At 37.2% G+C, this 23,750-nt stretch overlaps 1 protein-coding gene across 2 annotated transcripts in view; it reads left to right on the plus strand.

The window, feature by feature from the left end:
• PTBP3 (polypyrimidine tract binding protein 3) overlaps positions 1-23,750 on the plus strand; it is a 57,741-nt gene that overhangs the window by 15,236 nt on the left and 18,755 nt on the right. For both annotated transcript variants that reach the window (XM_035310085.1, XM_035310086.1), the window contains 4 exons: positions 9,838-9,913; positions 14,434-14,603; positions 15,502-15,648; positions 22,367-22,531. In XM_035310085.1, the coding sequence (XP_035165976.1) occupies positions 9,889-9,913; positions 14,434-14,603; positions 15,502-15,648; positions 22,367-22,531 (507 nt within the window). In that variant the 5' untranslated portion in view covers positions 9,838-9,888. The remainder of the gene's footprint in view (positions 1-9,837; positions 9,914-14,433; positions 14,604-15,501; positions 15,649-22,366; positions 22,532-23,750) is intronic.

A 23,750-nucleotide genomic window follows, 5' to 3' on the forward strand; every position in this document is an offset into this window, starting at 1 on the left:
TACTTGATTTTTAAAAGCCATTTATAGTTTTCTTAGTTTTGATACTTATGCAATATTAGGATGCTTACTTAAGGGAGTTTTGTATGTTTTCTAAGAATTTCAAGATTTCATGCTTTGCCATTGTGATACTTTGACAGGGATTTCTTTTCCAGAAAAGCCCAAGTCCTTGGAATATCGTGCAGCACTGCAAACACAAGTTTATCCAAACCTTAGTTTTAAAAAAATACAATTTTGAATACTTGAGTAAAATTTTGAGTACTGCCTGTTGCAAGTTTCCAGATTTTTTTAAAAGTTATAGTAGTAAATTGAGTGTAAATGCTTTTAAAGATTAAGATGTTCCATGGTGTAAAATATAAAATTAGCTTTGTGCCTCTATCTGGATGTATGTTTCTTAAACACTGAGCTGACATGTTGCACTACTGGCAGTCTGAGCAGCACTTCTTTGAGGTTGATTTTGACAGCAGCATCCCCAAGGTGCTTTACAGTGCATGAATAATTTGACAGTGCTATGTAGTCTAATCTGTTAATCACACTAGCTCCCATTTCCTGGTTAGAGGAGGAAAATTAAAGACACGTGGAAGGGTGGAGGCAACAACAGCAGTTACAATGGCGGTCTCATCTACCTTGGTGTGTGCTAGCATCTTTCAAATTAAAACATGTTAATTTAAATGTTTTAAAGGAATAAAAGCAAGCAAACAAAAAAGTATGATGCTGATACTCTTGAAAAATACTTGAATGATATTTGCTTTTTGATATTTTAGTAACATTAATTAAAGATAGAGAAATGATCTATAACAGATAGGTATTTAAAATAAGGTCAGAATAACAGAAACTTAGTTACAAATGATGGCGTTACCATCTCTGTAAGGTTTGATGTCAGCACTGGCTGGATTTAGCAAAGATTAAAACCCCTGAATGCCATCCAGCATGCTGCTGCCATTATTTCAGCCAGCAGCATGCTACCTGTTGACAGCCAGCTGATGTCTGTTGGTGAGGCTGGCTCCAGCCGCATCACGAAGGATGTCTGTTACAGCCAAGGATGTTGTCAGCACTTCTGGCTGAAGTCATTGTGCTTAAAGGATAACAGTATGCTTAGTGAAACATTAGTAGTGGTCCTTTATCTGTTTGTCTCTTGAAAGGTCTGTTGTCAGCTTTAAAGGCTGAAAGTAGTCATTGCTACCTGAAATAACCCGTGTATTTTCTAGGCAGAGAGGATAAAGTAGGCTCTTATTTGATGGTGTTTTTTTCCTCAGTGAGTGTCTCGTTGCTGTAAAGGAGCAGACGCATGCAGAACACCACGCCACCTGCCGACTCCCCCTGCTGTGGGTCTGGAGAGCGCTGTGCAGCCTCGTGCACCCAGCAGGTTAGATGGCCCACCTGGTGCTTCCTCTCCCAGCAGCCCTCCCTGACCTGCTGACTGCTGCAGTGATCATAAAACTGAGACTTAAAACACTTTGTGGTACACTTTGGCTATGTCTTGTTGAAAACAGATTGAGTGCAGAAGAGTTCTTCAGCATGGATTTGTGTGGTAATTCTTATATCTTCTATGTCATGCCGTAAAATCACATACATATATTTTTAAGGTGAGTTGGTAATGCGGCAGAGAAGGTAAATAGTCGAGGCACATTGCATGAAGGTAAATAGTCGAGGCACATAGCATGCAATAAGTGTATTACATGTGTGTGCTGGTTGGCATGGTGAGAGGCAGGAGGAAATGCGCTGCCTAAGCTTTTTGCTACCTGCCCCCCCCCTCTGTCCTCTCCCTTCCTCCCTTGCAGGGAGAATGAATGCTGTAGCTTGGTCAAGTTTGTCTCCTTTTCCATATTCCTGCTGCTGATGTGAACAACAAACATGTATAAGTTAGAGATGAACTTTGCAATCTGTATCTGGAATGTGATTATTAACAATGTAATAAGCATTTATATGGTTTTTAAAATGTATTTGCTTTGGATTTCTTCTTTTAAAACTGATGCATCGATCTTAAAAAGAACAGTCTGTAGACTAAAATGAGAAATACCTCTTTAAAAGAGCAGTACAAAGGTTTGTGCATGTGTGTATAGCCAATTTTATTACTAATCACTTTGTTTTCTGTTTCTATCAGAAAAATGGTGAAAGGGTTCCACAATGCTACTATTCCATTACCCAGATTTGTAGAAGTTAAGATGGGAGGACTAGACAGTTTTCAAATCTGTTTTCTCTGCAGTTCTTGATAGGGCTGAATTTGAAGTTACAGTTAAATACTTAGTGCAATATATTTAGGTCTGTATTGTATTTTCAGTTTCAGTGCAGTATCTGCCATTAGGAACAGTTTATTAAAGCTGTTTTTGTGTAATGGCAACTTCATATTTTAGTAATTGTTCTAATCATGATTAGAAAAGATACTTGAGATTGTATACCAGCATACATTGTCTCAGCTTTAATAACTGTTTATTACTCAATTTGTTGTTCTGAGAAGAAGCCTTTATCTTTTCATTAATGAAATCAACAAGCCTAACACTTTAGTCATATTTTTTCCTTTTTCCTTTTTTTTCTTTTTAAAATTACCATTCCATGACTTTTAAAAAGTACACTGTATCTTGTTACTGGTGTAGCAGGGAGCTTCAATAATTGATAGCAGAGACAGCAGAGCTGGCTGTATTGCTAGCAGAGCATTCAAGCCTACAGAAGAGCAGATATCTGTGCTAAAACAACATTCTTCAAGGGTGACTGATGATCAGCCTGTTGAGCCAATGTGTTTGGGAGGGATCTTTTGCATTGGACGAAGGAAGGTTTGCATTTTTATTATTGTTTTCATTATGATTATGTAATTTTATTCTGTTTCATCACATTGAGGTGCTTTTTGTGTATAAGGCTTGCTTGTTTTTTTACTCTTTTATTTTTTTTAATTTATTTTTAATGCAAATGATATAACCTTGTAATTTCTGTTAGTTCAACTCCACTTTCTTTTAAATGTTTATTATTATTATTATTATTATATTATTATTATTATTATTATTTGTGTGTGTGTGTTTGTTTTTTTCATCAGTGGCATTGTACTTTGTACTTCACATTAAATTTTCAGTTTGGAAATAGAATTTCCAATTGCTATCTCTCCTGTTGCAAACAGTCTGTGGAAGAAAGAATAAAGGAATATGGCAGGTGTTTAGAAAGCTTATTGTAGAAGTGGAAAATAATGGCAATTTTCATACTTCTTCACCCCTAGCTCTTTTTTTGTCAATCAGATTGTGTAAAAGTTAATAAGATACACCTTAGAACTTCATTTTAAGTTAACAACAGTTGGTTACTAGCATAACTTGAAACCAACGTGCCAAAATGTACTGTTTTTGGAAAGAAATTCTTCTGTTTCCAAGTAGAATCTTGGAGAAAAAGTATCAAACCTGCAATTTATATTCAGGCAAAAAGGTGTTTTTTGAAAGAGTTATTATTTTATTGGGCCACTTTTTTTGTTGTTCTAGCTATTTCATAGTAGAAAGCTATGATCATATTCTTCCACTTTGTGACTTAGAAATAATAGTCTAGAAGGAGGCTAACAATTTTCTAGGAAAAACAGTTTTCTTTCAGATGAAATATAAGTTGGTCTGAAATTATTCCATTTGTAATTAATAGAACTGTACTGGAAAATTTGTAATTGTGAGAAAGTTACAGGAAAAATATTGCAGTTGAGAGTTGTGGGAAAAATGTGTTTTTGTTTATATACTACAGTCTTTTCCAATATTAGGATGTTGTTCTTAGGGTTCATTGATTTCAGATGTAATGCTGAATAAACATGTGATACAGTTTTGAAAAACGTACATCTTCTAAAGAATTATTTCAGAGTAACACTCTTACTGTCTTGTTTTTAACAGTATCTGACCTGTTGTGGTGGTTTTACCGTGCTAGGCAGCTGAACACCACAACCGCTCTCTCATTCCCCCCCTCAGATGAGGAGGGGAAGAAGTAAAGGAAAGAACAACTCACGGGCTGAGATAAAGATAATTTAATTAAAGGGAAAAAAAAATATTAAGGAAATATTATTATTAATTAAACAATTCAACTAAAGGGAAAAAAGGGAGAGGGGAAGAGGGAGGGGGAAAGGGAATAGCAAAACAAAACAAGTAAAGGCTATGTGGAAGTGCAGAGGAAAGAAATTACTCTCTACTTCCCACAAATGAGCGATGCTTGACCACGTCCTTGAAGCAGGGCCTCAACGCACATAGACACTTTTCTGGAGGAGGACAGACGTTTTCGCAACAAGAGCCCACCCCTCCCCTCATCTTCCTTTTTCCACCTTTTATTGCTGAGTGTGACATCATAGGGTATGGAATATCCCTTTGGGTGGTTTAGGTCAGCTGCCCTGGTGATGTTTCTTTCTCACTTTTTTGCCCACCCCCTAGGAGGGTTAGAGAGAGTCCTGATGCTGTGCCAGCACTTCTCAGCAGCAGACACAACACCGGTGTGATACCACTGCTGTTCTAGCTGCAAATGCAGAGCGCAGCACTGTATGGACTGCTGCAGGGAAAGTTAACATCCCAGCCAGACCCATTACACTTGTAGACTTTAAGATGCTTGCTGCACCTGTTTGCTATAAGTGCAGTCTTATTTATACTTGAATTTCAGAATCATTGACACACATATGTCACCATCAGAAACTTAAAAATCACAGAACAGTTTAGTAATTTCAAGGAAGGCATCTACTGCAGTAATTTGAAGCACTATAATATACCTTACTTAGTCAGGGAAATTGGCCATTGTAGATAGAGAAGAACAATTTGTTTCATTATCATGTCATTAAGTGCTGCATCTTGTAGAAGAAGCCCCTTAGTGGTTTAGTTTGTCTCTACTACACATTTTACTTGCTTTTAAAGAAATGTCCAAAATTAAATTATGCTTTCCAAACAACAGGTTTCTGATTCCTACTTAGTAATGAAAGAATAAATTGGAACTACCTTGCCTATCATGAGTCAGTAATTCTAAACAAACACAAAAATGTTGTAGTGAAATAGGAGAAGTGGAAAGCCATCTTGTGATTTAAGAAAAAACAGTTCAATAAACTGTGAGGTTGTTTGTGTATTTGGGATGATGGGATGAGATGGGAGAGATAAGATGCTGTTTTAACCCTGGACTGGTTGCAATCCTTCTTTTGAGTAATTCCACTTACCCGCTTTTCCTACAGGTCTGAAAGAAAATTCACCACACAATTTGATGTTCAAATAGGTGCTACTTTACATGAGTAGTTTTGTGATGAAAGAAGTGCTTGTCAGTGAAAAAAGTTAGACACTTTTGCTTAGTTGCCTTGCCTGCCTCTTCTCTTTGTCCTGTGGGGCCTTGTAGCAAACCAGTGCAAGCAGCATCCTGAGGTTAAGCCACCAATTCATCTTAGTTGTGGTGTGAAAGCTGAAACAGTAGTGATGGCCTAAGGGCTGTGTAAGCTGACATCCCTTCTGGAAGAAGTGCTTGCCAAGGGTGATGAAACTTAAGGCAAGGAAGAATATCAGGCTTAAGCCTTGTAGGCAGGATTTGGTTGTTCTGACTAGTTTCTCAGCTGGACTTTTTAAACAGTGATTAACTAAAGATTAGCCAACCAAAAATTGTATACAGAGAGAAAGAAAGAGCACTGTAAGACTCTCTAGCTTCATTAGAAAGAACTTGTAGCATAAAACCTAGACCATAGTAACTTCTGTGGACTTTTTCAGCACTTGCCTTTTTGCCAGAGCGGTGTGTAGATGATCGTCATCACCACATCATGCTTCATCATGTTTCAAAGTATTTCAAGAGTATTTCTTTCCATCCTTCCTGAGAAAGGAGAGGGACTGACTGAGTTCGGGAACTTGAATTCTGTTATCTCTTTGTGGATCTGTACTTATAAATAGATAGGAAGATGCTGATGAAGAAAATGTGATCTCCTTTATTTACTTATCCGTATTTCCTGCTTACAAAATAAATACGTTGATTTGTCTTTGCATTTTTCTAGATTTTTTTTTGCATTGGGTTTGGTTTTGTTTTCAGTCAATGACTGAGAAAACTTACTGGTTGTGTTGCCAAATAAATGACAAGGTACAGAACATCATCTTTATAGTGTTCTTGTGCTTTGGAAATAGTTTGGCCATCTATTTGCAAAAAGACTGTTCCTAGCAGTTTCCTTATAGCGTGCTCTTCTAGGCAGCATGCTGTAATAAATAAATATGCAGTAACTGTGTATGGATTGATAAATAATTTAGTATTAGTAGCAAAATTTATATAGTGCAATAGTGTTTCAGTAGAGTATTCAAATAATAACAATATTATAATCAAAATCTTGTGGATGTAAGAAACTGAGTTTTTTTTATAAGGACTCAACATGTCTGTGGCAAGCCAATTGTTCTATTACATCTTAATTTAACATTTAACTGTTTGTTTTGTTTCTAAAAACTTAAACACAGTTGAAAGTACGCTTACTTGAAAATCCTTGTGTCAAATTGAAGATACTAAGATAGTTATACTTTTGTAATGATGATGGTTCCCTGTATTGTAAGAGACTCGACACTTTGCTGGTTCTTGATTAGACCAAGTAAAACAGCTAACTATACGGTGAGCTGGTGGGTTAATAGAGCTTTCTTTGTGCATGGCTCCTGTACTCTAAAGTTCATCGTTGTCAGCGTACAGGTGAAATTCAGGCAGCTGTTTTAGGAGATGCTGGTTGGATGATGCATGGGTTTTGGGCACAGGCACATTGCCAGTTAATCGTAATTTATGTGGTGTCATCTTCCACTGTTCAAGCTGGTGTAGACACTCATCCCAGAGCAGCTCATTCTGCGCAGCAGTGAGCTATAGCTTCAGCTGGGCAGCTCTACAGAGAGTTGCAATACAGACTGCTGCAGGCACCTGAATTGGTGCGTGTGTGTGTGCATGTGTGTGTCTTTTCAAGCTGGAATTGCTTCCTTGATCTGCTTTACAGTACAGTTCTGCCAGAAAAACAAATGCTGGAGGAAACTGTAGTGATGGGGTAGCCTAGACACATTAATACTTCTTAAGAGCTTATATGCATTTTCTTGCGGAATATGCTTGAACTTGTTCTGAGAAGGCTGGATTATCTTTCAGACAAAAATTGAGTATGTTTTATTTACAGACTTTCAGTATTATCTATGATAGTAAGTTTGGGTCTTTGCAATTTGTTTTTAAGTTCTATCTAGTCAGCATGGTGTTTCACTGTAATCCTGACAGCTAATATCTTCTGTGTTAGCCTCTAAGAATTTAGCTCAGAAATCTGTGCCAAATGTATCAGTTGCAATTTCATGTACCAAGCCTAAAAGTATCTAATGCTGTAAGTTACTGATGTTTCCTTTTTCTCAAAAGCAATAAAATTTTAGTTGAAAGCAAACCTCTGTTTGTTGCACACTACACATTTCATGAATTGTGTGAACCTAATAGTGCTGATTTGCAGATTTTTTTTTCTCATTTGCAGCCTAATCCTTAAACAACTTACTCTAATTTGTAAAAATCTTGACATTACACGCTTTTCCTAACTTCTGCATTAATTGTAAGTACCTAACTTTTAAAATGGTAGATTCTGGTTTCTGCGCTAAAATGCTGATTTGAATACTAAGTTCAGGATGTTTTATTTTATTCTGAAAAAGCCTGTTGGCTCTTTCTGGATATCAGTGCATTTAAAAATAAATAAGACATTTTGAAAATGCACATTAAATCCTTGAGATTAACTTAATCTGTTAAAATGATCATAGATGTATTTGGTGCCAGGTTTATAATGAAACCACAAAATAGCTACAAGTTACTCAGTAAAGGCACTTGCTGCTGGAGCTTGATGTGCTAAAATAACAGCTTTTGATACAGCCTTCTGGAAAAATGCAGAAATGTATTTTGTTGAATAAATGCCAAGTTAAAAGTAAAGTTAAAAGTAAACCAGAAGTCCTGACAACTGAAATTATAGCAGCATTTTACAGGCAAAATATTCTCCATAGAAGTTCAATACATTGGTGTTGGCATACTCAACATACTTTTAATAATTACAAATTAATGCTCATTTTAACTATTAATTAAATTCCAGTATCTATCCATATAGAATGATACATATCAGAAATATAGTAAGCATTTCATCCACAAACTTTTATAAGGCTAATTTAAAGTATGACCATCCAAATAAATTTAACTTGGGCTATACGATACGTAGTGTGCTGTACTGCTTAACCAAATTTAGGTCTTTACATTAGCCCATATTTTATTACAAATAGATGTAATTGGTAGCAACTGAAAACAATTAGAATTTTTTTTTTCTTTTCTTTTCATATAGAGACTGTTTCTCAGAGTGCTTACTATGTTTGATATTACATTGATGCTGTTAAGGTGTGGTTTCTTGATTAACAGGAAGTCTGTTCTGCTGTTAGTGAGGGGTGAACAGTCATGTTTTTCTCCTTCCCACACTAATGTTTGTGATACCTTTTGAGTAGCTAAATTTTTCACTATCCTAACCTGGTCACGGCCTTCTGTTGCAAATGATCTTCCCCACAGTGGGGAAGCAGCATGAGCACGTGGTTAATTGCAAGGAGGAAATGGACCAAACTGCTGCTTTAAGCACAGGCAGCCTATAAACTAGTCCTCAATGAGCTGTACTTCTGCAGCCAATGCCAACCAGTGTGAGGGCTTGCTGCTGCCAAAAGGATGCTTTCATAGTCCTGTCCCCTTTCCAAATTGCTCTGCTCCTTCCTTTACATTAGATCCTGCCATTTGTCAACCCTTCTTTCAGCTGTTAAAGTTATGAACCTGATTCAGCAGAGAGTTTTGGCAGGTTAAGGGATTGGACCATCTCATAGAGAATCTCTCAGGCACCAGAGCTGGTGCAACATAGGCAGCAGGGAATACTGAGGCAAGGGCAATTGGAGCCTCTCCTTCCACCAAAGTGGTGATGAGCTGTCCAGATCAGCTTACTTCGTCTTCTAGAACTACTCCCTTTTGTCACAACTTTTTCATATAAATACTGTTACAGAAAAGTGTGGTACATGTTACAGGAACCTTAACTGCCTTAAGAAATACCTTGTTGGCATTTTGAAGAACTGTCATGTGAAGAAGCTGATGCTTGACTGGCATGCTAAAGCAATCATACATGGTAAAAGCAGCACCTAGTTGCCAGTGAAGTCTGGCATGTTGGATTTGGCATTTTTGGATGAGGAACCTGTAATGCTCAAACTCTTCTCTGTTGTTGGTTAGAGCCACAAATTGTCAGTATTCCTAAAGCACATACCTTGATTTTCAATATATATATATATACATATATATATATATATGTATATATATATATATTAAGTACAAATGATCCACAGTTAAGTTCTTTGGATGACAGCTGGGTTTAAACAAAGTGCTAAAGGTGTATTTGAAAATATCTCAAGTTAGTTTTTTGAGGTCAGAACAAATGCTAACCGATGTAGTTATGTGTTTATATGTATTTGGAAGCCATGTTGAATGCAGACTGAGAGCCTGCTGCCAGCTCATTTCTTTTCATAAACATTTGTTATTGTTAATCTTTTAAAACATAAACTGTAGTATGGTAAGTAGTAAGAGAAATTATAATTGTAACACAGCTGAACGTGCCAACTAACATCTTGAGACAGAATGAATAGCTGTGTGGTTGGCACTTTTTCATAGAATATCCCGAATCACAGAATCCTAGAATATCCCAAGTTGGAACGGACCCATAAGGATCATCGAGTCCAACTCTTTTTGTGAAAAATAAATTCACAGCAATAGTGGGTAGTGTGTATTAGAAAGGGAACATTATTGGGAAGAATAAATTACAGGAACTGTTAATTTTTTTATCAAGTTATTTCTCAGTAACAGTTTTTACTGTTAATTTTGTCTTTTATTTTTTAGTGTGGACCTGACGAGCTTCTTTCCTCTGGAGTCAGTAAAAGGACTTTTACCATGAATAATTCTGCTCCAGCTACAGGTATATATAAGAGAAATATTTTTATCATAGTTCTTCTTCAACAACATATGTGTATTCTCTGTGATTTTTTTTTTTAAATTATTTCTTTATTGTCACCATTAGCAGCTGCACCAGGTCCTGAACTGTATGTAATCTGACTCCAATCTACCACCAACAGTAGAGGCACTGGAGTTTACCCAGTGTTGTTTAACAACAGTATTGAGAAACTCTCAAACTGACTTGTTGAAATGGGTCAAGAAATACCAATTTTCTATAATTATGTTCAAGCGAGTAGCCTCCTGCAGAGATTCTCAAGCACCTGCACAATTTTCCTGTAGTTGTGCATTTGAAATAAATTTGTTTTGCAGTATTCAAGGCTGTCTGGATTATGGAGTCAGAAGATGAACATCATACACTAATCTCAGTTTGGTGGAACATAGGGCATGTTGTGGGAATTTGTGATAAACAGTTAAGCTGATTCCCTTGAGTGTTCTTGTTCATGCTTTCTACCCTACTTCCAGGATTTCTTGAGCAGCAGCACAGTCCTATAATTTATTTTGCAGTTGTTTTTCTGCCAGTTCATGTCCCCAAGTGATCTCTCCATGAGTTGAGATGCACTTTTTTTTTTTTTTTTTTTTTTCAAGCGAAACAATATACATGTTTTTTTTGTTTTGATCAGGCGGTTCCTCGGTCTGATTCACCACATATCTGCACAGATTGTTCTTCAGCACAGTGTTTTTTGGGAAGAGATTGTGGCAAACTAAGTAGACATGTACAGGATAAAGAAACTAGCTATATTTAAGTGATGTGATGGCTCAGTGTGAAACCACAGCCATGGCTTCTTCAACCATGTTAAAGTGGTATTGCCACCCAAAGAAATTTATGCTTCATGTGTTGAGAAAGATTCAGTAAGCATATTTGGTTACCTGGAAGTTTAGGTCGGACAAAAAGCTGAAAGTGAGAGAAAACTGGGGCTGCTTTCTTTAGAAATATTTTCAGTTTGTGTGGGGTTGAAGTATTCATGTCCCATGGCTGTATAAGTTAACTATAAGTAAATTAATTTCCTTGTGACGTCTGTCATCCATCAGTGGTCATGGTCATCTGGAGAGGTCCCATATAGCTGTAGACTTACTAATGTGATGCCCACCTATAAGAAAGGTCGTAAGGAGGATCCAGGGAACTACAGGCCTGTCAGCCTGAACTCGGTGCCAGGAAAGGTGATGGAACAGGTCATCTTGAATGCAGTCACACAATGTATGTGGGACCACTGGGGGAATCAGGCCTAGCCAGCAGGCATTCATGAAAGGCAGGTCCTGCCTGGCCAACCTCATCTCCTTCTGTGACCAGGTAACCTGCCTGATGGATGAGGGAAAGCCTATTGATGTAGTCTACCTAGACTTCAGCAAGGCCTTTGACATGGTCTCCCACAGTATTCTCCTGGAGAAGCTGGCAGCCCATGGCTTGTGCAGGTTCACTCTTTGCTGGGTTAAAAACCGCCTGGACGTCCAGGCCCGGAGAGTGGTGGTGAATGGAGTGAAATCCAGCTGGTGATCGGTCACCAGTGGTGTTCCCCAGGGGTCAGTGTTAGGGCCCATCCTCTTTAATATCTTTATTGATGACTTGGATGAGGGAATTGAGTGCACCCTCAGTAAGTTTGCAGATGACATCAAGTTGGGGGGAAGTGTTGATGTGCCGGAGGGCAGGAAGGCCCAGCAGAGGGATCTGGACAGGATGGGTCGATGAGCAGAGGCCAATGGGATGAGGTTCAACATGGCTAAGTGCCGGGTCCTGCACTTTGGTCACAACAACCCCATGCAGCCTTACGGGAAATAAGAGTAAGGAAGAGTCTGAGAACTCTTCAGAACATTTTTCTCTTCTGTTTCTTAGTTTCAGATGTTGGCTTGTTCATAATTCTGTTAATTGATTTAGTATGACTTCCATAGGCTTCTGCTTGTCTTGAAATAGCATAAGCTTATAATTCAGTAATTAAATAGCTGAAATGTATTTCAGGCTTGTGTAGATGGTATTTTTGTGACAAGCTGCCAACTGACAAGGAATATAAATTAGTACTGAGTAAATGTGTCTTTTATTAATTACCATTGTAACCACTGATACTTCATACTGACTTCCAGGGTGTCCAAATGATATTAAGGTAGATGTATTTGGCTTCTAAGAAATTAAAAAAAAAAGTCATTATCACTGATGCTTCTCTACTTAAAGATAAAAATAATCTGAATTAAAAATAATTGAGATGAATTAAAAATAAAAATAATTGAGATGAAGTCTTCACCTAATACCACTGCTTCACCTGCAGCAGTTTTTCTGTGTAGTGGGTCATATATATATAATATGTTTTGCATTTCTCAATCTGAGGTTCTTCATTTGGAAAATACTATTGTACAGTCATGAGTCATGATTTTGATGAACTCCTGTTTATAAATCTGGACCCCAAATTTCATTTTGTTCTAAGGGTTCTCTAATGTATATGTGTTTTCTGTTTTCACACGTGTGTGAAATTCTGAAGAGGTAATGGCCTTGGGCATGCTTTAAAGAATTATTGAATCCATTTTGAAGGTTAGATGCAAAAAAAAAACATGATTATTGTTCTGCATCAAGATTCATATCAGACAATAGCTGGAGAAAGAAGTACAGTTTAAAAATGCTGAGGTCTTTATAGTTGGGATGGAATGAGTTGATTTACTGACTTACCTGAAGCTCCACAATACTTAATATAATTACTGCATTACCAAAAGGAGACATTTTAATAGCACATGAGATTTTTAGGTCAGGTGTTGGTCACTGTTCAGAAGCGAGAGTCAATATATGCTTGCCAATATATGCTACCAATTATATGGGTAGATAGTGAAGTAAAAGATATACGCTGTATGTGCACAGGTTGAAACTGTTCTGTTAAGCACTGGCCTTGTTGGCTGAATGCCTGACCTGCAAATTCCTGTAACACTCCTGTAACAGTGAAGATGCTGAGAGAAAATGCTGTACTTGCCACTTATTTCCATTTTGTCACCTATGATGAGTCAGAGAGCCCTTATGGCATTACTCCTGCAAAAGACTCTCACCTTAAACTAAAGGCAAAATTCTTCTTAGGTTTCATTTGCTGCTTTATTTGGTGAAGCAGTCCTTGGCTTAGTAAGATCAGGGACTTTGTCATGTCCCTTAAAAACCTTAAAACTAGATTTAACAAGATGGTACAGGTTATTAGGTTTTAATAGTAATATATCCTGTCCTGGCGTGGTATTGATAAGTGTCAAGTACCTCTCTCATTGTCTTAAAGTATCATCCTCTTCAAGTTTGCCACTTGTTCACATTTTCCAGAATACACACAGAGCAAACGATGGCATTTCTTGATGGAAAAAAGCAATGCATAACAAGCTCTTCTGTTATACAGGGAGGGTATTAATTACCTTTACAGAGTAAAACTTGTGTGAAACACTTCTCAGCTTTGGAATGTCTTCAAAACTTAAAGAAAAACATGGAATGACTTGCCAACCTCACACAGATATTTGTTCCTAATCTTTAGGAATTCTCTGGAATACCAAATGAAACACATGAGATGTTAAGTTTCTCTCTCTTGCTGGAATGAAGATGTTTGTAGTGTACATTTTTTTTTTTTTTAAAAAAAAAAAAGCTGTTTCTTAACAAAAGTGGTCTACCTTCAATGGTGTACAGTTAGACTTAAATACAATTTCCATTGGATGTGTTCTCTTCTCTCTCATTTTAGGATTTTTTTTTCTCAAGTCTCTTAAACCTCTGTATCTTGCTCTAGGAGAGTCTATTACTAGGGTGTGTAGTTTGGCTAATGAATTTCATTTTTATTACTTTAACAGTTATTACTCCATTGTGATAGTTCCTACTTCCTAGAACAATGTGCCTGTTTCAGATGTGGTGTTCCGTTTAAAAGTGCTCTCAAGGACTCTGAGTCAGTTCCTTGAAATGTAACCATTGGTCACTTAGCTGTTACAGGATCCAAATAAGCATATGTGGAGGAAAACAAACAAACAAACAAACAAACAACAACAACAAAAAAACCTGTTTGCCAAAGTGGAAGATTTTAGAATCTGTACGGATTTCATGCTCCTCTGAGTCTAGTTAAGAAATTAATAATGCAGGAAGATAGCTTGGGAAAATGTGTTACAGTAGTTAGAGTAGTCCCAGTTACTACTGACTTGCGCCTGTTCAGTGTAAGTAACTTTTTATAAATACGTTACATGCATATTTGGTAAGAAGTTATCAGCCTCTCTGGCTGTAAGACTTCAAAACAAATAAGCAACCCCTCTCTTATCCCCCCCCCCTCCCCCTCAAGAAAATACCATCCTTACAGTGGATATTTGGAACAGCTGAAGGGGGGCTTTTTAAACTGTCCATTGGTTATATGATCTGTCCTTTCTTACTATTCAGAGAGCTACAGATAACAGACAATGTCAATACTGAGACAGCAATTTCTCTCTTTTAGGTTTTGGCATTTATACTGCATAATAAGTGTGTCTTGTTTCCTTGTCCATCCCTTTCCCTAAATACTTTAGCTAATGGGAATGACAACAAGAAATTCAAAGGAGGCAGATCTCCATGCTCCCCTTCTCGTGTCCTTCATCTTCGTCAAATTCCAAGTGATGTCACTGAAGCAGAAGTTATTTCATTAGGTCTTCCTTTTGGCAAAGTGACCAATCTGTTGATGCTAAAAGGAAAAAGTCAGGTATGTTTTCAATATTTTAATTATAAGAGCAAGGCTGATGATGTCATTCATGTTATATAACCCTTTTTGTATTGCATTTGACTGAAGTGATTGCAGTGATGTCTAAATATTTCATTGACAGCTCAAGATTTTCCTATTTTCAAATGTGGAAGGATGTCTTGGTATTTAATGCTTTTAATATATTTTTGATTAAATAATTACCTAGTAACTTGTTGATAATAACGGTAAACATTAAAACACCTTGCATAAGAATATGTAGGTGATCAAGAACTATGCTGCCACTATTTAGCTGTCTTGAAGTAACCTGTTTGATTAAATAATTAACACGCATATTAATTATTTTATGTGAAATAAATTGCTTAAGTTTTTTTTTTTTTTTTTTAATTCTTTTAGATGAGAAGGAGCAGTTCATATGATGAATGAACACTAGAATCCTAAAAATAAAAGGCATTCATTCATAAATTTTGTAGAGCACTGGACTGGGTTAATATTGTGAACAAACTGATAGATGTTTAGTGTTCAGTTCCTACTGCTTCGTTCAGTACGTGTATCTGCAACCTAAGCAATAGTGCTTTGATTCAGGAATCTAATAAATTCATTAGCAGTGAATTTTTATTAGCATAGCTTCCCACATGTCATACTCATTCCACCACTTTTTTAATGAGTGCGGAGACAGCGCATGTCATTGCAAGACCATTCTCATAGATAAAAATCTATTAAGAAAATCAAATATACCCCACAAACTTGCATACATGAACACATTTTAATGCTGAGCAAATCAGCACTACAGTTTCATGTAATCTTTTTTTCTAGTGAGATTGGAATTAAGTGATGGTTTGATGCTTTGTTCTTTCCTGTAAACAAAAGAATGTTGAAAACTGTTATATATTTATTGCAGGCTTTTTTGGAAATGGCTTCTGAAGAAGCTGCTGTTACTATGGTGAACTACTATACTCCTGTTACACCTCTCCTCCGCAGTCAGCCTATTTATATTCAGTATTCCAATCACAGAGAACTTAAGACTGACAATCTACCTAATCAGGCTGTAAGTATATTATTTCCATTTAACAGGGTAAAATTGTACATGACTTGCATTAGTAAATAAACAGACTACTTTCTACTAGTACTACGCCAATAGTCAAATTCTAATAGATTTTTTTCTGTCAATTGTAATCTAGACAGGAAGTTATTTCAGACAGGGACTTCTCAATATTACTGTGGAGGAGCTCAGGTTCAGGAATCTTCATCCTAATGACCAGGAAATCCAGTGAAGGTGGCAGGAAGCCTGCATGGATGAATAAGCAGCTTCTGACTGAGCTCATACATACGAAGGAGGCATAAAAGAGGGGGAAGCATGAACAGGTGACCCAGGAGGGGAATATAAAGACATTATATTAGTACGTAGGAATGTGGTTAGGAATGCCAAAGCTCAGATGGATTTGACTCTAACGAAGGATGTAAACAGCAACTAGAATGGCTCCTGAATGTGCATTGATAGCAAAAGGAAGACTTAAGGCACATGTGGGCCTACTGCTTAACAGGACAGGAGCCTTGGTGACAAAAAACATGGAAAAGGTAGTGCTAGGCACCTTCTCCTGGTCTTTATTTGTTAAGACTTGCCATTGGGAATATCAAGCCACTGAGCCCAGTAGGAAAGTCTTGATTGAGGGAATTGAAGAAGTATCTCATTAGGGAACATTTAAATAAACTGGACAGACAAAAATTCTGTGTACCTAATTGGATGCACTCATGAGTGCTGGGAGAGCTGATGTCATTGCAAGACCATTCTCATAATCTTGGAAAAGTCATGGCAGCTGGACAAGTTTCTGAGGACTAGAAGAAAGCAAATCTCTCTTCTATCTTTGAGAAAGATAAGGAGGAGGATCCAGGACATTTGCTAGTCAGCATCACTTCAACCCCTGGGAAAGTGATGAAGCAGCTGATTCTGGAAACTGTTTCCAAACATTCTGAAGACAAGGAGGTGACTGGGAGAAGTCAGTGTGGGTTTGTGAAAGGGAAGTAATGCCTGACCAATGTAACAGCCTTCTACATCGAGATGACTAGTTTGGTGGATAAGAAGAGAGTAGTGTATGTTGCTTTTCTAGACTTTGGTAAGACTTCAAACTTTTTTTCCCACAAAATAGACAAATTGATGGAGTATAAGTTAGATAAGTGGATTGTGAAGTGGTCTGAAAGGCTAAAATAGTTGTAATCAGTGGCATGAAGTCCATGGTGGAAGCCAGTCACTAGGGGTAGATACTGTATTGTCCAGTATTGTTTAACATCTTCATTAATGTCCTGGATAATGAGATGGGACACATCCTCAGCATGCTTGTGGTCCAGAACTGGGAGGAGCCTTTGACATCCCAGATGGTTGTGCTACTGTTCAGAGGGGCCTCAACAATCTGGAGAAATGGACAGGAATCTGATTAAGTTCAATAGAGGGAAATGCTAAGTCCTGCACCTGGGAAGGAGTAGTCCTAGGCACAACTGAACGCTGAGGCCAAGCAGTTGGAAAGCAGCTAGGCCACAGAAAAACCTGGGGTTGCTGAGGGACCCCAACATTACTATAAGCCAGCAGTGTGCCCTTGCAGCAAAGAATGCCAACAGCCTCTCACATGGCAGAAGGCAGATTGCTGTCAGCAGATTGAGGGAGGTGATCCATCTCCTCTATTCAACACTGGTAAGGCACATCTGGAGCGCTGTCCAGTCCTGGCCTCCTCATGACAAGAGAGACATGGACTTAGTGGAGCAACTTCATCAAAAGGCCTCAAAGGTGGTTAAGGAACTGGAGTATCTGTTATACAAGGAGAGCCAGAGACAGCTGGGTCTGTTGAGACTGAGGAAAAGAAGGCTCAGGGACATCTTAGCGATGTGGGGCAAATAAATACCTCATGAGGGGAGAGTAAAGAGGGAGATAGACTCTTCTCAGAGATGCCCAGTGACAGGACAAGAAGTCAAGGACACAAATTCATATACAGAAAAATCCACTGAAACTTAAAAAACAAACAAACAAACAAACAAAAACACTTTTTACTGTGAGCATGGTCAAGCACTAGAATGTGTTGCTCAGAGAGGTTATGTAGTCTCCATCCCTAGAAAAATTTAAAACTTGCCTGAAAACAGTCATAAGCAGCCCGCTTTAGGTGACCTTGCTCTGAAAAAAGGGCATTGGATTAAACAACCTCTGAAGGTACCTTCCAGCCTCAACTGTTTGGTGATTCTGTTTGAAGCTGTTGAGAGACATGGGGTACACCTGTCTTCCTTATGTAAAGTGAGACTGGATCCTCAAGCTGTGTGCCCTATTAGAAAACAAACTAGGGAGGAAACTGGGAACACTCTATAAGGTCTTCCCACAGAGATGGATGTATATTTCTGAAAAAGCAAATCTATGCATTGTGTCTTTGTGTGGTGGACATTTTCCTTCAAGTCCTGCTTGACTTCTTTAGGAGAATCTCATTTCTCTCTGCTGTGAGATATGATGTGGTTGCAGTAGTGTTTATTACCTACTGCAAAAGAATCCCTGCTCCTTCTGTGAATCTCCCAATATGTATTCAGTGCTGAAGACTCTGAATTGCTTGCCCCATTCTTCTCCAGAGCACTTCAATTAAATACACTCTTATCTGGGGGAGGAAGTATTAGCCTCTCTTACAGCATTCTGCATGAACCAGAATGGAAGGTGTCAGCCGTCTTTTTGCTTTCCACCCACAAATTGTAAGTCAAACAATAATGTATGAAGGAAGAAATGCTTCTGTTTCTGTCTCTTCATATACTCTAAGAATTTCATGTTTTTTTTTCCTGGGAATTAACGGATGAAATTAGTGAATTCTTAAGAGCTCACTGCTCCTATCATTTAGAGAATAATAAAAACTGCTTCAAAATTGTTTTTCTGTTTTCCAGTAGATTAAAGGGGGTACTGCATGGAAGTTACAGGTAGTGACTTTTTTCCTGCATATGCTAATCCTCATATTTTTCCCCCTTTTTTTCCTACAGTTGATAATACTTTCTCCACAAATAGTTATGTAACCTTATTTCTTTTTAAGGACATATTATGTCTTGCAGATGTATAGGTAACTGTTCTTGGTGTTATTTTCCTTCATAAAGATAAACGAACGCAAACTGTGTTAAAGAATGCAGTATTCGTCTTGTGGGCTTTGCGTCATCTTTTCATTTGCTTAGGTGCACTGTCAGAGGGAATCATTTTTTAATGAGAAGAAGTCAAATCAGTTCTATGAAGCTTTTCTAGATAGCTTTCTGTTTTTAAAAATAATATAGTGTTTTTGAGTTACCGTTTTGTTAATTGTGCTTGTCAAGTGTAAACTTTGGTCAAGCAGTACTCCAGGGATTTTGAATGCTAACAGTGTGAAAGAGCTTTTGTCTTGGGATAGTTGAGCCTTCATTTCAGAAGAAAAAGTCCTCTGTATAAGGAAAAGACTAGGATCTTTCCTCAGTGAAGAGATTTCTAGACAATCTCAGCAGGCTCATGTTTCTGATAATAGGATTGGGAACTGATTTCTGGTCCAAATGTAGATGGGCAAGTGTCTAATTATGGATTCAGTTTGCAATGGACAGGAACACCTCCTCCTTTTAAGAGGGTTTTGCACAAGATGAAGGTTTGCTTCATTTTCATTGAAGCCACTGTCATTTGTCACAATAATAGTCGTATGATTTCAGTTTAGGTTTTGATCTTTAGTAACTAAATAGCCATACTTCATTGAGGGAGATGTTATGTTATTCACGTCCTGTGTGCAAAATGACATTCATAATTTCTCTCAATGCCTAGAACTATAAAAGGAAGCTCTTAAATGATGAGTTTATCAATTAGCATGGAAGGTATATAATTAAAAAAAAAAATCTCCACATTTAATGTTTTATATTTAGTTTTCAGCACTAGTATGATCATTGTTACATTCAATATTAAACAGCTTGGGAAAAAGTGATTGAAGAATATTCCCAGAGGGGACTGCTCTAAAGACTAATTGTTCTCTAATTCGACTTCTGGATGACACTAATAATACTGTTTTTCAATGAACATTTATGGTTAAGTATAACAGTATTAAAAACTGACGGAGCTTTGAGGTATCCTTGAAGTAGCAGTTCTGTGAGTAATTGAGCTCACCTAACAGCTTTTTGCTGCCAAAAGAGAAAGTCTCCTGCTTCCAGCTACATGTTCTATTCTCTCCTTTATAGTGACAGTGCTTGCTGGATTCTTTTGTGAGTGACTCAGTTCATAGCATGGCATTTAAAACACAATTTTTCTGGGTTAGTATGTTGAATAGGTTTGGGCGAAGAGGAAAAATGTAGCAGGATCAACTCACTGTAACAGTGAGCCATTTGGTCACCATATTACATCTTTAAGAACTGCACTTGGAAGTTCAATTTACCTAGAAATTTGTCACCAAATTCATTATTTGTAAACTAACCATGGTACTGTGATTTCAGGTACATATCTTTATGCCTTTGTAGGTTAACCTTGGCTGTCCACCAGGTGCCCACCAAGCTGCAGTCTCACTCCTGCTCCTCAGTAGGACATGAGAAGAAAATATGATGAATAAACTCACGGATTGAGATACGGATAGGGAGATTACTCACCACTTACCATCCTGGGGAAAACAGTCTTGACCTGGGGAAGAGTAATTAAATTTTTTGCCCACTAGAAGTAGAGTAGAACTACTCCAGAAGAGAACTCAAGTAGAGTTGGAGAATGATGAGAACTTAAAAAACAAAAACAAAACCATCAACAAAAAAAACCTCCTAAACTGATCTTCTACCTGCAGGCCCCTCTCTTCACTCCTGCTTGTGCTATCTTTTCCCTTTACCAAGCGGTGCAGGGGGAGAGGGAATGGGTGTTACTGTCAGTTCATAATGCCTTGTCTCTGCTGCTCCATGCTGCTCCAAAGTGGTGTATTTTCTCCTCCCATCTTGCTGAGGGGTTGGGGGTGAGAGATTTCTGAAGCCGAAAGCCTGCTGTGTACTTCTGATCAATGGTAAAAGTGAACTGATGGAGTGATTTAGTGATGCAGGTCCTTGGTGGTTCCAAAGATTGCTGCTTATGCTGTCTTTGGAAGAAGAAGTTAGATCAGTTTGCCTAACTATATTTTTTATCTGCTATGAAGTTTGTCTTCTAGAGATTTGTTTTGCTACAGAACAGAGTTTGCAGAGTATTATTAGTGTTCTGATCATTTTTTTAGCCTCTGACCTGTATTCACTTGGTATACTGAAACGTTTGTTTCTATGGCCTTTATATTCGACATGACTTAGAAATACTTCTTACAATATGCTTTGAAAGAACTTTTGCCATTTGTGAATTTTAACATGAGATAATAGCTCTCAATGGCTTCAAAACATGAAGAAAACAAGTCTTCAGTAAATTCTTTTCACTGAATAAAGCCCGTTTTTTTTACCTGTTACCATTTAAGTAACAAAGAATCAGGCATATCGTAAAAACTCGACAATTGATTTTTACATTTGTGTTTTCTTAAAGATATATATCTTTAGTACTTATATATGCATATCTTATATAAATTATAGAATATGGTGTGTGCATAAGGATTTTGATTTTTTTATACAAGTGTTGCAAATAGTGATTGCAACAAGTATCACTGTTCGTTTCTAATTTGTGCATGCAAGTACCTGAAAACTTGGAAACTTTTCAATCTGGTAAATGTAATTTGTCTCTTTTCTCATCCAAGATTGCTGGATTGGTTTGTTATCTGCAAAAACAAATAAAATAAGGTGATAACTATGTGGTGTATGTAACAGCCTCAGGAAAACTACACTCATATTTGCAAATAGAACAAGGAATGCAAGAGACTCTGTGTTTCTCAGCATTTTCAGCTTAGTATATGATAGTCTTTGCTTTCTCCTTCTATTAAAATTAAAATGGTCCATTTTAAAAATATATGTGTGTATTTCACTTACGATTCTTTTGTTTGAATTTTATTTAAATTTTAGAAACATCAGTCAGGTAGCTGAGGACTACATTACTGACATCCTAGTGTCTAGGCTCAGCCCTGAAAGACAGTTTGTTTTAGCGGGGTTACATGTTTTGGAACCAGATAACATCCATACCCTGTGTCGTGTTTAGTCCTTCTTCCAAGGGAAGAGTGTTAATGAGATACGGCTTCAAGTCACAACATTCATTTGGAAAGGAATGTCTCTCCATAGGGCTCTCAGAGTTAATCTTGAAGTCCTTTTTGAGGAAAGCCTATCAAAAATGATTATTCAGACTACTCAAGTTCCAGTGAGACAGTTTGAGGAGTGAGTTTAAAGGTGTGGGTTTGTTTTTTGCAGCCAATAGCTCAGCTAAGAAAACAGAGCAAGGTATGCATCTTTAAGCTTATGCTTGTCAAAACTCAGTTCCTGAAGAGAATGAAATCCTAATAAAGCAGGTGACTGTTTGGTAGTCCAGTACCATGTCACTGTTGTGTTGATTTGCTGGAATACACCTCCAGAATGACAAACTATATAATCAAAGCAAAATGTTGCTTATATGGCATTACAAAGTAGTAAGAGTATAACTGAAAAAGAAAGTTAAAATTCTGTGAGTGTGATCTGACTTCTTTTAGTGGAGGGGGAAGGTAAGGAGGGATGATTTACCTACTAACACAGCATTTTCATAGATAATCATATAAATGGAATAAGGTTTTTAAAAGTTGCATTTTAAAATGCATTTTACACACTTTTCATTGTAAATTATTTTAGATATGAATAGCTTGTGTGTGTGTAAGTTAATTGTTGTCTCTGCTGTGTCATGATTTCAGAGAGCCCAAGCTGCATTGCAAGCTGTGAATGCTGTGCAGTCTGGAAGCCTGGCTATAACAAGTGCTCTTGCTGCTGAAGGTGGACTCCTTCCAGGTCAAGGTTCTGTTCTTCGAATCATTGTTGAAAATCTTTTCTACCCTGTCACTTTGGAAGTGCTGTATCAGGTAATGAGATTTGGTAAAACTAATAGTAAAATCTGTTTCTATGTTGCTGGTGTAATACAATTAACTTTTTTTTAATACCTAGGGATCCTCAATTTTGTATTGCTCATTTTGAATGATGATTCAAACATGATTTGTTTTAGTTTAGAGATCTAGGCTTGAACTGGTTTTGCACAAAAAAATCAAAGTAAACAGGACTTTTGTAGTCAGCTATCCATGTTTCTTTTTTTTTTTTTTTTTTTTTTTTTAACGTTTCTTTCACTCCCTTGGTTAAGATCACATAACAAGATTTCTTTGGAAGCAGTGATAAATTCAGAGTGCTTCTTTGAATTTATGCCCACATTATGAGCTGGTGAAATCTTGGTTGTTATGAACTTGTGGAACAAATGTTTTAGCACTCCTTTTACTAGGTAACTTTTGTAGGTTGCGTTATATATGAGCAATTTATATTCATTTTTATATGTTGATACAAGTGATGTAATATACAAGTATAGTTGTTTGAACAAATGTTTTAAATTATCATCAACTCTTAGAATGTTACTTGCTTTAACTACTGAAAGCTTGGAATAGTGTTAGCTTTTACAGATATGGCTATGAAAGACATTGCCATAAATTCTGCTTGGTGGTTATGTTATGCTGTTGAGAATTAAACATTCAAAAACAGTAACCTTAGGAGACTGCTTCTTTGTGCCTGAAGGATTTGTCAATACTTCTTTTTGGATCATGCAAAGGACTTCATATTTGAATATTTTGTAATTACCTGTAAAATTTTGTGCAACAGAAAACATGCCCCTAATATTACTTTTGTGAGTTAATGTGATTTGAAATAATTAGGAGTCTTTTGCAAAGACATGTAGTCCTTATTGCTGTATTTAGCATCTCAAACAATTATTACCAACACTTGGTTTTTGCTTTTACTTCTTAATATTTCCTTTTTCTCTATCCCCTCCCTCCCAACCAATGCTGATTAACTAGTATACTAGTTGTCACTCTGATGTAGGAATTTGCCTGATCTAAACTTTTGTTTGTACCTATGAACATTGTTCACTCAATAATGTTAGTACAACTTGTATGTCAACTGTTTAGCATTATTAGTGTACACAGAATAACCTGAGAACAAACTTCTGTGATTATGGGAGCTGTACTAGAATAAAAGTGCAACAGCAATTCCTATACCTAACCTTGTGCGTTTTTTTTTTTATCTTTTGTTGCTTTTGACTAA

This window comes from Oxyura jamaicensis, chromosome Z (genome assembly GCF_011077185.1).
Source record: "Oxyura jamaicensis isolate SHBP4307 breed ruddy duck chromosome Z, BPBGC_Ojam_1.0, whole genome shotgun sequence".
NCBI classification, from domain to species: domain Eukaryota; kingdom Metazoa; phylum Chordata; class Aves; order Anseriformes; family Anatidae; genus Oxyura; species Oxyura jamaicensis.